At 37.3% G+C, this 16,429-nt stretch overlaps 2 protein-coding genes across 6 annotated transcripts in view; both read right to left on the reverse strand.

Annotated features, from left to right (window-relative positions):
* The window catches only part of acot7 (acyl-CoA thioesterase 7), a 79,810-nt gene extending 69,789 nt beyond the window's left edge, over positions 1 to 10,021 (reverse strand). Inside the window, exons 1-2 of one of the 5 annotated variants that reach the window (XM_073867439.1) lie at positions 9,434 to 10,021; positions 2,514 to 2,631 (exon numbers count right to left, since the gene is read on the reverse strand). In XM_073867439.1, coding sequence (XP_073723540.1) covers positions 2,514 to 2,631; positions 9,434 to 9,480 — 165 coding nt within the window. In that variant the 5' untranslated portion in view covers positions 9,481 to 10,021. Of the gene's footprint in view, positions 1 to 2,513; positions 2,632 to 3,696; positions 3,771 to 9,433 lie in introns of those variants that run through there. The other 4 variants (XM_073867440.1, XM_073867436.1, XM_073867437.1 and 1 more) reach the window with 4 other exon arrangements.
* A 357-nt stretch (positions 10,022 to 10,378) lies between these two features.
* hes2.2 (hes family bHLH transcription factor 2, tandem duplicate 2) lies at positions 10,379 to 13,825 on the reverse strand. Its single transcript, XM_055167951.2, has 3 exons — positions 11,622 to 13,825; positions 11,427 to 11,514; positions 10,379 to 11,319 (listed from the first exon to the last, which is right to left on the reverse strand). The coding sequence occupies exons 1-3, from the start codon at positions 11,802 to 11,804 to the stop codon at positions 11,000 to 11,002; spliced, it is 591 nt and encodes a 196-aa protein (XP_055023926.1). The 5' UTR covers positions 11,805 to 13,825; the 3' UTR covers positions 10,379 to 10,999.
* Between the last annotated feature and the right edge of the window lie 2,604 nt (positions 13,826 to 16,429).

Genomic DNA, 16,429 nt, shown 5'->3' on the forward strand with positions numbered 1-16,429 from the left:
TTGTGTCAAAAGATGTTGTTATTTTTCAACCGTTTATTAGTCAGAATTTAATAAAATGTTCATTTAAACATGCATTCAAACATCGCTAGTACACATTAGCGGTCAAAATTGGCAGTTTGTATACACTATATACTTTTTAAGTGTTTTTACTATGCATTTTACTAGTATTTTTTTGGGCCGATACCGATTTAAACAGACAACTTCTGGCCGATACCGATATTAAACACTTGTGTACAATACTATACAGTTGGTCAATTAGCTAGTTTATTTCTGCATCAAATTATTTTTTCTGAACATGGATTGGATCTAATTAACATTCAACTGACCATATAAATATTGCTACTTCAAAAAAAGTTGGACTTCTTTTCCGCCTCTAAAGTGCAGTTTGCTTATTTTATTGTCCAAGACATTTGAGCCAGCTCAACAAAGGTATTCTGTCGGTGCTTAAAGGAATAGTCTACTCATTTTCAATATTAAACTATGTTATTACCTTAACTAAGAAGAGTTGATACATCCCTCTATCATCTGTGTGCGTGCACGTAAGCTCTGGAGCGCGCTGCGACGCTTCGATAGCATTTAGCTTAGCCCCATTCATTCAATGGTACCATTTAGAGATAAAGTTAGAAGTGACCAAACACATCAACGTTTTTCTTATTTAAGACGAGTAGTTATACGAGCAAGTTTGGTGGTACAAAATAAAACGTAGCGCTTTTCTAAGCGGATTTAAAAGAGGAACTATATTTTATGGCGTAATAGCACTTCTGAGAGTACTTCGACTCGGTGCAGTAACACCCTCCCTCTCCCATTATGAGAGTGAGAAGGGGAGCGGACTTTTCAGGCGAGTCCAAGTACTCCCAAAAGTGCTATTACGCCATAAAATATAGTTCCTCTTTTAAATCCGCTTAGAAAAGTGCTACGTTTTATTTTGTACCACCAAACTTGCTCGTATAACTACTCGTCTTCAATAGGAAAAACGTTGATGTGTTTGGTCACTTCTAACTTTATCTCTAAATGGTACAATTGAATGAATGGGGCTAAGCTAAATGCTTTTGAAGTGTCGCAGCGCGCTCCAGCGTTTACGTGCACGCACACAGATGATAGAGGGATGTATCAACAATTCTTAGTTAAGGTAATAACATAGTTTAATATTGAAAATGAGTAGACTATTCCTTTAAGTATAGTGCACACTAGAACATCAAATCATTTTAATTGAACAACAGACATGCAACTCATTGCCTTTATGCAGTTAATTAATACACAATCAGTATTGGCCTTTCTCGTGCTATTGCCGATATGCCGATGGTTTCAAATTCATAAAAAATCGGCCAATAAATATCGGTGGCCGATACATCGGTGCATCACTAGTTTTTACTGTATAGAGGTAGACAAATGACCATTTTAAGCAAGGTGTGAATGAAGGCAGAGGTGTCATGCCCATTGAAACTGAGAAAGCACACGCCCCCTCAGATTTTTTGGCCAAGTCGATTTTGCAACAACCTCAAAATTTATTAAGCATCTTTTCATCTGTCACTTTGTTTCATTGGCAAAATACGATCACTCCTTCACTTTTCTGAGATTTTTTTAGCTTTTCATAGTTACATTAAGAGCATCTGAACATGATACATCTGATATATATTTCTAAACGATGCTGGTTCCTCATTGCATTGTTTTATGTGAATGATCAGCATTCTTTCTTTACACAAGCTTTTGACTGTAAGATATGGTTTTTGCTCAACAAACTTTCATATTCGGCAAAACAGGTCACATCATTTCCGGTTCAGGACTTTTAGATGTGCTCCATTGTATAGAGAGATGTTTAACTCAAGATGCCTTAAAGAAGCTACCAAAGACAAACATAATAACTGATATTCATTTCATATGCAAACTGATATTTTAAAGTTAACAGAAAAGGTTTTATTCTATTAAAGTTATTCATAGAATAAAATGCCACAAATAAGCCAACTAGCTATAGGTTAGCTGAATAGCTTAAAAGTCCATAGACATACCTGTATGTACACAATGATGACGTGGCAACATATGCGCAAGCAGTTTGGCAACTTAAATATGGCAAGAATCAGCAGTGACGCAACACAGACAGAGAAAGTTATTTTAAAAAGTTGACTTATCAACTTTTTCATCACAGCTACAGATCAGTGTACTATAGTGGAGTGGATAGAAGACGTTAGCAGATGACCAAATATAAAGTGTCCAGATACATATATACGTATATTAGTCCAACCAAACGCAACAACCAGACAATTTGATGCTCGGAAATCGTTTTAATAAACTTTTTTGAGTTGCTAAAACGTTAGAACCAATGGTGAATAACACCACTTCTGTTGCCCAAATGCGCGCACAGGCTATTTGATCACGTGAGCTGTAAAGGGGTCTATTGACATCAGTTCATACTGCTGTTAACATTTCCTCGACGAGCGAATGCGATGGGAATTGTTCTCTGTTCATGTGACATTTGGCAGAAAGCCCATTTACAGGTCATAGGGAGATAAACTCACCCCTTTCTGTGTGTTACAGTGGCGCGTTCCAATGATGCATCCGGCTTCCTCTATCATCTTCAGGATTGTACCACCATGAACATTACCAACAATGTTGGCATCATCAGGACGCATGATCCTATAAGAGAAAACAAATAACAGATGTTTAATAGATGTGTATGATCGCCCAAATACATTTTTATTATTTCATTATTGAGAACGCTTGACTACTCCAATATTGGAAGCAGTAAAAGTATTTTCTTTTATCCACTGGCGGGATTCATTGTGCACCTGTAACGGCTGAATATAAAAGCTGGATATTTTAAAATAAACATTTAAAACCTTTGTTAAATTAAAGTGTGTATTTAGCAAAAAAAAAACATTTCATATAGTATTATAAGTTATGTTTTGTATTAATATTATTCTGTGTATGTTGCATATATTTCTAAGGTTGATAAATTTAATATACTGTTGGTTAGTTTAATCCACATCAGTGTGTCATATTTTCTACGATAAAATTAATATTTTTGTTTCAAATTTATTCAAATAATCAGGAACGTCTCCGCTGTGTCCCGCTGACAGGCATGTACAGCAGGTGATGCAAACTTATGGATCTTATGGGATCGAGTACTCGATCTTGAGGACGCATCCTTCGAAGGATCCAGCCTTCGAATTGGGACAAAGTTTCGATCCATCTTTTCTACTGCACTTTATTATGACTTTATACCCGATTTCAGTATTTGTAACTGAGCAGTATTTTTTATGTCAGCCATCACATAACAACCGTAAAATAAGAATAATTTTTACAGTATGACAAAAAAATTCTATGATTTTACAATTTAATTGAATGTCAAAAGTTTATGGGCAAATATTTCACTACATTTATCTTGTTTTAGATGCTATGTAAACAGCAGGAACGATTAGATATTGGCCACACTGAGACAAATCTCAGGCTTCACTACTGCTGAAAGTGATTGTAGAAAATTTGCTAATAAAAACACAGAACAAGTTTGGGAAGAAATTCTAGTTAGTCGTCTTTAACAATCTAAATAGCATCACTACTGCGACATTAAACTTCTCGTGTAATTTCCTTTATGTTATGATAATACATTTACTTGAACATAAAATCTGTGTCAAACACAATATGAGCTACAAACTAAAACAGTCGTGAATTCCTGTCCCATTGTCTGATGTGTGACTCTACCTGGTAACCTGAAGAGAAGCCATGACTTCATACAAGCTTAAGGACAGATTCTTGATGAGCTCTTCTTACACGACAGTCTTTCACCCGTATCACCCATCATTACATACTGTCAGTTATGACATCATCAACCACCTCCACAGGTGTGATGAGCGTCACTGGCTCAGACTCCGCCCACCTTCAGTTAAACCTTGTGCCACTTTGCCAGTAAAATCAGACAGAGGTCACAATGGCACAGAAAGCACTGTTATGAACACCAACTCTACAGCATTATTTTTACATTGGACTTCAGCTTATAGTGATATATGACACAAATGTGTCCAGATCACATTCAACAACAAAAAATCAAAAGAAGAAAGAAGGATAGGCACCGTTCATGCAGTAAAAGAGCAGTGGCAGTGGATTTAAAATCTTTAAAACGTTACTGGATGATAATAAAACATTTTCTACTTGACATTTTAGTGAAGTTACGAACAGCTGAACTTAATCTCCTCAGCGGCTTATTGTTGTATTTAAAAATGATTAACACCAAACAGGTGTTATAAAGAAATAGGAAGGCTGTTGAAATATTTCATATAGCACACGACTGCTGTCAGATATTGGTTTTAATGTCATGCTATTTAAATAATATTTGTCCCAATGTACTCAATAAACAATTTTTATATTACATTTTTAGATTTGTCTTGTGCTATTACAAACAACACAAACAAAATCTATAGAATATTTACATCGATGTATAAGACGTGTTTGCCTAAAGTCTTATGTTTCATGTTTTTATTGTATATGGCAAAACAAAAGGCACTAGAAAAATATCTTACCTGAGAATATCTGGATAATGACGAGACCATCTGACTTCTCTCAGAAACAAAAGAGCAATCTTAATCAAATGTTGCATTATAAAAGTTTTGATGTAAACGACCACTTTAACGAAGTGACCCGAGCCGTTGAACACCACAAAACAGACTAAACCGCATCATACTGAATGTGATTCACCCTCAATATAAAGCAAATGTGGTATCTGTGCAACAGCAGCATGTGAATATAATGTGTGTGCTTACACTCTGATTGTGTGTTCTGAGGAAATATTAAACCATATAATATTAAAAATTAATAATATAAAAACTAAATATTAGACGGAAAATAAATTAAGCGCTTTAATAAAAACAACTCTTTTTAGTTATATATTTTAAAGCAATGCTATTTAAAGACAGCCACACTGCTCATGCATATTGATAAATTATCATCTTTTTCTTTGTATTATACTTAAGAGGATTTTGAAGAAACAGGTTTAAAAAGTACATTGACATTTAAATTAAATTCAAGACCTAATATTAGTTTCTTGGTGCATTATGCAGTTGTAAATTATTGTCCAGATAAATGTTACAGCTGAGAAGTGTCACTGTCATGCAGGGGGTGGTAAGTAACGTGGTACATTTACTTTGTTACATTTACTTTGTTACATTTACTTGAGTAAGATTTTGGAAAATATCTACTCTTAAAGTGACACTTTGTAGTTTTTCAACCTTCATAATATACTTTCAAGACCCTTGTGATGGTATATCGACTTAAAATAGGTTGCATGACATGTCCACCTTAGCCTGACGGGGTCTGTATCGCTTTTACTCGTACTTTTAAACTTGGGGTTTCGGGTAGTAACCGAGCAGAAAAAAAGAACTACAAAAATCTGCTTTACGGCAAACGTCCCTTCCTCCACTTCCTCAAATTCGGACGTGAGAGCACAACTATTTATATTTCTGATGTTTTAGTCATGGTCGAAGCAGCAACTAAGAAAAAGAAACCTAAGGTTTTGTAGGAGGAGACCAGAAAGAGAAAACGGGAGAGTGACAGAAAAAAAAGAAGGACGACGATCAATATTGGGCCAGCGTTTGCTCGCTGGCGTGAACTAAAAGAGGAGGAGGGGTTCCTGGCCAATGCTGACTTGGCCGTCATGCTTTTGGACTTGTAAATAATGTTATATTGCTTGCATATAAGTCCTGTCTGGTGCCCAAACACTATATTTTTTTTAACATGAATTTTACTGGAGGCTTCTTGGAGAGTGTAGAGAGAAACTTAGATCACGTGACACTGTGACGCTGTGGTAGCGTCATGGATCTACGACACGGGTGATCCGTGTTCGATTCCCCTTTAAGGCAATTATTTTATATAAACTTTAACCAAGTGACCACCATTACAAATGGCTTGTAAACGTGAGCTACGCGATCTTATGGCGATTGAAAAAAATAAAACCCATGAAATTATATTCTGACATGCTGGAAGGCACACTTTGTGACCTAAAGAGTTGTCTTCTTTTCCTTTGCGACAGTGCTGCAGCGCTTGTGGCCTCTAGGGGCACTAGATGTGAAAAATACATGTCTAGCACCCCCTAGTGGTAAAAAAGATCCGACGTGTGCCTTTAAGAGTACATTTAAAAGAGGGTACTCTTTACTCTTACTTAAAGGAACAGTATGTAAGAAATTTATATCAATTAATCATAAAATGGCCCTGATATGTCACTAGACATTAAGAAATCATTTTCATTTCAAATACTTAAATCACAACAGTGGTCTGGTCAGGATATTGTGGAGTTGCAGCCCTCAACTGATGTTTATGTTGTCATTTTGTGTATTGGCCACCAGTTGTGTGATTGCAGTACCAGTTTTAGCCACAAGTTTTGTGATTGCAATACCAGTTTTGGCCACAATCCTACATACTGTTCCTTTAAGTGCTACAATTGGGTCCTCAGTGCTGCAATCAAGTTAGAAAATGTGAACAAGAACAACCCAGTGACTTTGTTTTGGTAAACCATTCTCTGCAAGAATGTAACAAAAAAGGTCTTTGACATTTGGCTCCCCAAGTGATGTCAGAAGGGGATAATACCGCCCCTTTATCTGCACTATCCAACCACAGCACTGCCATTTAGTGCAGAGATCAACTAATTTGCATTTAAAAGGACACACCCAAAAACTTACACCTACAAAATGGCAATTTTAACATGTTATAGTAAATTATCTATATGGTACTTTAAGCTAGAACTTCACAAACATACTCTGGGGACACCAAAGATTTATTTTACATCTTTTCTTGTACTTGCAAGTGAAACAGAATACCGTAAGGAAAATAGTGGGCGTGGCTTGTGTTGTTTACTGTGCTTTGATTGGATATTGAAAAGTAGATGATTCATTTAGAAATGGAACTACCATTAAACCCCATTCACACAGACCTTTGGTCCCAGAAAATACCCGTAAAATTGTGTGAACAAAAAATCGTCCCGTTAATCTTATGGGATCGTTGCCGGAAAGAGGACCTAGTGAGATACATGGAAAACCCTTGTGTGAACAAGAAGCCGCAAGAATGCCGTAATGGGCGTGTTGTAGTGAGGACGCGTGCGTCATCACAACAAAAGTTATGGTTCAGCTCTTCAAAACGAGAGATAACATGCATATAAACATTCACCACGAGAAATGTTGCAAACTAGATTGAAGCAGTTATCAGGAAATGATAGATGAGACGCATAAACAATGACGCACGTGCCGTAGTGAGGACGCGCGTGTCATGGCAACATGAAGTTGGTTCAACTCTTTAAAATGAGGGATTTACAACATTCACTACGAGAAATGTCAGCAAACTGGACTGAAGCAGATATCAGGTAAGTTAGCTCGTTACTTACTGCGTTGAAACAGAGATCATTCAGCAGCATAAAAGAATATCGCATCACATGCTCATTTGAGCTTATTATAAACGAAAATATACCCGCGCGTCATCCCAACAAGATATATCGTTCAGCTCCTCAAAATGCAGGTTTTAAATGCATATAAACAATCACGATGAGAAATGTCTGAAAACTGTATTAAAGCAGAGATCAGGGAGCTCGTCAAAAATCCACTCTGAACCTGAGATCATTCACCAGCATTAGAATGACGCGTCACGCGCTCCTTTATAGTCTTATCATAAACAAAAATGCATGCGAGTGGTTTCTGGAGAGACAAATAATAAATAATATGCAAACTTCAGACGCTGCATAGAAAAGAGGGCGGGACTTTCAACAGGTCACGTGTCTTTCCGGGACCATCAGATGCCGGGTAATCATGGCAGTGTGAATGAACAAAAAATCTAAGGATCTAAGGCCTTTCCCGTGTATTTTACGGAATGTCTGTGTGAAAAGGGCTTTAGACTGACAGTTGGAGGGGGCGGAGTTAATGGATGCTCCTGCCCAAGCTGTCTAGCTCAGTGGTTCCCAAACTTTTTCAGCGTGCGGCCCCCCTTGTGTACGGTGCATTCCTTCGCGGCCCCCCAAAGAATATGTGTGACAAAAAACTGTTTTAAAACTCAACATTTTAATTTTTAAAAAAAACATTAAATTATACAAAAAAAGAAGTGTTTTGGTTAGTAGCCTTATTTTTTCAGGTTTAATTACACAGAATTCATGATAAATTAATGTATTTCATAAAATGTCATAAAACTGGGGCCCCCCTGGCACCATCTCGCGGCCCCCAGTTTGAAAACCACTGGTCTAGCTGACGTTTTACAGTTTCAGATTTTGATTGAAGTTTATGAGGGCTCATGAATTAAAAATAAAATAAAATAATGACTTACACGGATAAATTGTTTATAAAAAAAAAAACAATGCACTATAACATAAAAAATAAGAATTATCAGTTTTGATTTAATTTGGATTTATACTTGAATGTAGCAATTCTTGCATTAAATGAATACACTTTTAAATAAAATGTTAACATGTAAAACAACCATTTTTGTCCCCATTAGCCAGAAACATTTGTAATGGAGACGTGATGTCTGCGTGCAAAACATGCAATATGAATTTTTGTGTTACTCATCTGCAATACGCAAGACGTTTCGGGTTTAGAAGATGTCTGTAAGATGTTTATGAATGTATGTAAAAGTGCTCTTTCTACGTTTATCAGATTTACACAGATATTTAGCAGGTTTTACAGACGTACCTGTGCTATCTGGGTATGTAGACTAAAGCTTTACAAATCCACAGGTACACTGACCTAACATGATCAATAGACAAAAAACACACACATTTGTCATAAAATCCACGTGGTCGAGTCCATTGCGTCATTTGTACATGTGCACGGCGATACCACTTACAACCACTAGAGGGGGACACGCGAGCACCAGTGTTGATGAAAGTGTCCCGTATCAATAGACATGCATTATAACGTTTAATCACGAAATTAAGGATTATTATTATTAATGCAGGGGGGAAATGTCCACTACATTTTTTGCCTGGTTATTTTCCATCTCTACAGAAATTGCAGGATTCGAGTATGTAGAGCATTAATTCATCATATAAAATATCATCATATATAAATATATATAACCCTCTTTTAATGTACTAACAGTTATATAGCCTATAATATAATATAATCGTGATATTGTCGCAGAGACGACAGAGAAGACCTAAATTTCCTGTTCTCCACATTAGCATATTGAGGTCATCACATACGACATCTGATGCATGAACGCTACCAGTACCAGCTCAAACATGTACCAGCATTCCAAACCTCTTTTCAGACATCAACAGAGCGATATTTACATCCTTGTGCGTTTTGTTGTTTGTTAAATGTTTAAGTGATCCCTCTGAAGGATTTCACAGTGTGTTTGTGCGTTACGCCGATAGGATTACAGGGTCGCTTCGGACATTAGGACGTCAGCTAAAATCCTCTCACTGATTCACGATAAACGTAAGAGATGACAGTTACATAGAGCGTCTTACCTGCAGATCTGAATGGATGGCGACGCCTGTGAGTTTAGGAGAGACATCCTGCGGCGAGGCGAGGTTTGTTCCTTGAACCCGGACTCAACGTGTGTCGCAATGAGCCAGGCGGAGCGAGAGCTGCCGGTTTACAGGCTGAATCGATTGGCTAACGTTATTCTCTTTAAACTGCTGTGTTAAGAGACCCGATGAAAATCGCCTGCTCAATTCAGCTGTTTGTGTAAGAGAGAGAGAGAGAGAGAGAGAGAGAAAAGGCGCGAATGGTTAATCGATGCGTGTTTGAGGCTTTTGAAACTTTGCTGTCGTTTGTTAACCGCAGCAACCACAATAGGCTACAATAAACTGCTTAATCTCTTTCTATTGCTGTTCCTCGTATTGTTAAAATGTGAAAACACGTTTTCTACATTAATTACAAACGCTTAGCTTTGTCAAAATGGTTAAGTTGGCACAAACAAACTTGCATTATTACCAAACGACCGAAAGGTGGCAGCAAAGACCGGGGATTCAACCACGCAGCATCTCTTAATATACGTGTTTTGAGAAACAGCTAAGGTTTACTGAACATATGTTGAGTTGTTCATTTGCTGACGCTCCAAGCGACGCTGGATGCATTTACAGCATGACAGATTATACACGTAGCACCATTGACAATTGTCGACGTTATGTAGGCCTATTCATTTTGGCGCCAAAATGTAATTGTTGCTTTGACTGAATGTATTATATTCAAGGACACCGTCTATTTGGCGCAGAACAAAATTATAAAGTTGTGGCCATTGAATCCCTTACTAAAATTAACCATGGTTTTACTACAGTTAAAACCAAAAACCCGTGGCCTACTCCTACTGTAGTATAACTATGGTAACCCCAAATATGGTTTTCAAAAGCCATAGTTAAACCATGCAGTAAAACAATACATGGTTTTGCTAATAGTAATAAATACACCAAAAAAAAAAAACATGGATATACACTTTTACCACAAAAAATATCCACATTTTCGTAACACACAGAACTACGTTAATTTATCTTTATATCGTGCTTAATAATGATTTATTCATTTTATTTGCCATTTTCTCTGAAAGAATGACGCAGAACACAAACAGCTGTGTAGCCCATACGTTTATTGTAAAGTGTGGCATAACACAATAAATAATAGCACATCCCCCCAAAAGAGACATTATTGAACAACACAAAGTGCTTACATTTTTAATAATCTGCACTGATCCCAACATAGTGAAGTCTGAAGTGCAAATGTATTACAAATAACAACCCTCGGGGTTTTACTTTGGCGTTTTCAAGAGCCACCGACGATTTAAACCCCGCGGAGAGGAGTAAAAATCTAACCGCGTTATGTACACGTTACGCGCAGGATCCAAGAAAACAAAACCATCTGAACGGGTGCGTCCCGCTACTATACACTGGATTGGGATAAAACAAGTATACAATACTTATATGCGACTCGTTAATCGTAACATTTCATCAAACTGTACAAGACTCTACAGACTGACCGTAAATATACACAGACGTAACATGCTTGAATTACATAAAAAGTCATTTGCATGGAGGCATCTACCAAGGTCTCCATACTTGAGCATTTGTCATGACTGATGAAGGCTGAGGTCGGATGAGAGTCGTAGCCTTGCTTTTGTCGCTGTTTACGGTTTTTGAGCTGCAGGATTTCAAGTTCAACAGTTTCTCTTGTATTTGTGACATAAATCTTGAGCTCTGCGCGCAGCAGTTTTGGCAGGCTGGTTTGGTGGGCTTCATCGCGCGCTGAATGAACGCGTTAACGCACTGGCGCTTCTCGGCGTCCAGGCTGGTTTGCGGCAGAAGCGCAGAAGCGCGCTGCAGGCAGGTGCGGTACCCCTCTTCAAATCCATCAGTACTGTCTGTAAAAACAAACATTTATGTCATTTACTTTTCTAGTTGGCAGATATTCGAAACTAAACGACCATAATGTAAACGAAAACGATACAGATATTTAAAGAGAACACACCTTTAGGTTGGACGGGTTGAGCATCAGTGAGAAATCTCACAGTCATCTCCAAAATATCAGCTTTCTCCAATTTAGAATAACGGCAGCTCTGAAATAGAGAACAGGCAAAGGTAAGAGACAATGTTAAAAAAATACATCACTTTGTGATTTAGATATTAATATATCATAAGATGCTCTTATTTAACAAACACTTACATCTTTGCCGGTAAGAGGGAGGATGAGCGCTTTTAATCGGTTGAGGCTGTCATTGATGCGCGCTCGGCGTCTCTTCTCCAGTAAAGGTTTCAGGGTTTTTCTCAGTTCGTTTGCCTCTTTCCTCATGGCCACGGTGCGAGGCACATAAGACAGGGCAGGTGCAGCAGTAGCGTTGGGAGTCATGCTGAAGTGTTGCGAGCAGATCTGTTTGTGGCGAACTGAGGGTCTGCGCGGGGTTTATATCTCTGGTCCGCGCGTCATGGGCACGCCCCCCACGCTACAGACAAACTCATTTGGACAAATAACTTCAGAATGCAGAACAAAAGAACGCGTCTGTCTGTAGCTTGTATAAATTATATATAGGTCTATATTAGACATATATATTGTTAAGTCTTATAACATTTATAAATCAACATATGGTTCATACAAAAAAGTGGATATTTGTCATTCTTTTCGCTGGTTAAAGGATAAGGATGGGATGTATATCAACTATAATTTTATTGTAGTTATTTTAAAGCTTTTTATTACTTGTGATACTTGTCTTTAGTACAGCGGTTCTAATCATTTCAAATTCTCACTGCCAAGCTCAGATTAACTATTAGAGGCGTGAAAAGAATATACATATGTTTTTACAAGATTTTTAAATAAATTGTGCGTTTCATTGACAATGAATTTTGACCGTTGTATTTTATGAATCTAGAAATCAACGCGTTTCAACGGAAGGGGTGTTGATGACGTAGGAGGACAGGGGGGTTAGGATTTGGTTTAGGGTGGGATAAGCATTTATAATTTAAATTAAACAGACAGATTCCCAAGCCACGCCGTTTCAACGTAACATCTGTCTGTACATTGTGACCAACAATAGTTTTTTTCTTTTATGATGACGTTGGTTTACACCTGCAGCTCTGTCATTCATGGGGAGGGGTTACGCGCACGCGTCTCCCAGCAAATCACCATGCAAACCGATATAGGATCACCAAACGTATATTGAATGAATGTAGCGTTATCTTTTTTTAATAAAAGAATCTTCGTGGATTTTTGTTAGCTTCGCAGTTTGGGTGGTGTAAAACCAATGAATGTTGGTTTTCATATCAATAATGGCTTTTTTAAGGTAATCTTTTGCTAGACTTCTTTACTGCCTGAAAACACACACAAGACGTTTGTCCGATGATAGGATGTAAGATATTTTCTACTGGGAGTCCTTGTAACCCCATGGGATCCACGCGTCCAGCACGCGTCATGGAGAGGTCTCCAGATGGCCTCCTCTCAGCTAACCCCCCTTTTGGTGATCCAGTGGCTTGTACCGTTTCTTTATCCTTAAATTTTCAGTCTCATGCTGTTTTTTAAAAGCATTTCTGGCGTCAGTGACCCATCTGCATGAGCATCGCCAATGGTTTTGAATTACAAATGATCAAACAAAAGTGAAGCGTTATTCCGTTATTTTGCGCACACATTGGCAAGCCGCTATCCCTAAGTTTTGGATATATAGTAGCCTAGATTAAATATTAAATAGCCATTATTAATTCGTGATCTCTGAAAATAAATTACATTTCACAGTATCCTACATTATAATTTTGCTGTTACTTAAATTAATGTAGTAGAATGTGTCAAAAAAGTGTAAGGGCAAGATACAAACAATAGCAGCATAAGATGCACAGTCGTTTTTAGTTGCTTTTATGTGCTTTATTTAAATATATTTTCTTTTAGACAGTATTGTATATATTGTCTCGTTAATGACTAGTGGAATGAACACAAGGGAGCGTCAGAGTCGCTGTGTCGCGTCGTGTGATCAGTACGTGCCCTGCACGCGCCCCATTCCCCCATGAGAGGGTGTGTTTTACTCCTGATGCGTTCAGTTGCAACTCTTTTTGTTCTTTTGAGTATGTTAGCGTGGGTACCCCATCTGTGCCATCATCAGTGTGCACACTTATACAGCGACCTTTTGTCCAATCCCTCAGTACGTGGGAATAAAGTAGCGCAGAATTTAGAAAGATGAGCCCACAGCTACTGTAGCCGCGCCAAAACCCCACAAATGGGGAAGAGGACAATGACAATTAACGACTGTTAAGACTACGCAGTGTATGACAGTTAAAGTAAAGTAATAACAGTTAAAACGTTGCCTTTATTGGAGGGATTTTAATTCCTTAATGTTTGTTTGTTAATGGCCTTTTTTTGTTCTCTTTGTACAGTAGATTTAGCTTGGGTTTTACATTTTACTCTACATAGACTAAATCAACAACTTTTTACCCAGTCACTCGTTTTTAAGTTTACAAACAGATAAAATATTGGGTAACATAAACTTGACAAACCACAGTGACAGACGGAAACTAAGGATGTAAATTGAAAACACTTTCACAGAAACAGCAATGCTATAAAACTTCAGGGATTATATGCACCACACAAATTACAATATAAATACACAGTGAATAAAGATTGTTTTGCACTGTGAGTCATAGTCTATGACACATGCTTTATTAGATGCTCATCATATGTCCTGGAGGCTATATACCGTGTTTATCTTTAATCATTCTCTCATATTGTTTATGTGCCTTTACATTATATTATTGCATTTCAGCTGGGAGACATTTGTATGGCATAGTCTACATAGTCTATCTGTTCAGCTGTTTTTTCTATAGGGTTGTGGTTAGAGCAGTCCTTTTGTATACTGTAGTACCTGGGGCTGGGACCCCTGCTCTTTCCATTTACATCACTGTCTCTTCTTTTTTTGTTCATGAAATCTCTCATAAATCCCTTAAATCCTAATGTTCCATTTTGTAATTAGTTATTTATTCTATATCCAGATCATGTATTTTGTTTTCTGTAAATCACAAAGTGAGATGTTAAGCAGAATATCTGAATTGCTTGAAGTGGATGGTGATACATTCTGTCAAAAGGCACCATAAATGCATTATAAAAACAGTTCACATAACTTCCAGTTAGTACATCCATTTATTATATCAATAGATCCAACTACAATTATGCCAAATTGTTTGTTCCAGTAGATCCAAGGTTTATGTCCAGTTTACAAGTTTGCTTCCACTAGATCTCACTGGATCTCTCCTTGTCAAGAAAATGACTTTGTCCATTACGTAAAGATCAGCTTTGCTATGAGTTAACACTTCTACTCAAGAAAAAACAAAGAACGGCACACTGCTACTATGGCTCTCAATATTTATTATTTAAAAGACAACGTTTCGACCAAAAAGGTCTTTGTCAAGTCAAACACACATTTTTTTAAAACATCAAAACATCATGATTTAACAACTCTCAAGAATTAAACACACCTGATGTCATGCAATCAGGCACACCTGATACTACTAATTGTCTCTAAGTGAATAAACCTCAAATCACCACCAAAGAAAGCAACAAAAAGAAAAAGAAATGATACATGGGTCAAAGAAGCTGTGACACGTTTTGAAAATAATGATCAAAAAGAGTGCCTTATTCGAACAGCGTCAAAATCAACCGACAACAGGTTATCATGTATCATTCAATATTCTGCCTTAAGCTATGAGTTGGCCAATGTAGTACGCAAGCATTGGCACATTTTAAGCTCTGATCCATCCTTGAAACAGGTCTGTAAAGAGCCACCACGAATTGTTTACAAACGAGCCCCTAACATACGGCAAATGATTGTCAGAGCCGATCGGGGATCGGAACGTTCGATCAATCCTTTTTCAGTTCCTGAGGGTAATTACAGATGTGGACAATGTGCTCAATGTAATTTTACAACTAAGTGTCAAACCTTTAGCCATCCCCATTCTGGAAAACAACTCAAGATAAAGGGAATTATTTCCTGTAACACTAAGAATGTAATTTATATGATAAAATGTCCTTGTGGATTGGCATACATTGGCAAAACAAAGCGTTGTTTAAAAACGCGTATTGCTGAACATCGAAGCAATATACGGCTAAATGATCAAAAAAGCCCTATTGCTGTGCATTTCAGTGCTTTGGGGCATGGTTTGTCGACTCTTCGTTGTTTTGGGATTGAACATGTCAGAGTACCCAGAAGGGGTGGCGATATTGATAGAATTCTGTTACAGAGGGAGGCGTTTTGTATTTGTACACTTGATGCCCTGTTTCCTGGGGGTTTGGATTTGGATTTTGATTTGGAGCCTTTTTTGTGATTTTGTTGATATGTATAATATATATATATATATTTTTTAAAAAAATTTCTTTTTCTTTTTGTTGCTTTCTTTGGTGGTGATTTGAGGTTTATTCACTTAGAGCCAATTAGTAGTATCAGGTGTGCCTGATTGCATGACATCAGGTGTGTTTAATTCTTGAGAGTTGTTAAATCATGATGTTTTGATGTTTTAAAAAAATGTGTGTTTGACTTGACAAAGACCTTTTTGGTCGAAACGTTGTCTTTTAAATAATAAATATTGAGAGCCATAGTAGCAGTGTGCCGTTCTTTGTTTTTTCTTGATTTAGTGTTTTTTTGATCGAGCACCTGTCTCAAAATATTTTTGGATGTGCACACACTCTACTCCTTATTTAACACTTCTACTCAACCATAAGGCAGATACAGAGATGAAGAAGACATACAGGACACAGGAGATGAAGCGATGATAGAATAAAATGTTTATTGAATAAGCTAGTGCTCATTCTGACTAGAAACAGATTCAGCAAGTGTTATTATTCCAAGCATAGAAAGAGGAAATGTACTACTTCACAACATTGTCTTGTGAAGTTTGAGACGTTTCCCTCATCTGTACTTGTGAAGACAATACTGTCCCAACCTATGATTGAAAAACACAAATAAATAAGAATGGGAAAAAAATACAACAAAATTAATCTATAAT

The sequence above is a fragment of the Misgurnus anguillicaudatus genome, chromosome 5, assembly GCF_027580225.2.
Source record: "Misgurnus anguillicaudatus chromosome 5, ASM2758022v2, whole genome shotgun sequence".
Taxonomy (NCBI): domain Eukaryota; kingdom Metazoa; phylum Chordata; class Actinopteri; order Cypriniformes; family Cobitidae; genus Misgurnus; species Misgurnus anguillicaudatus.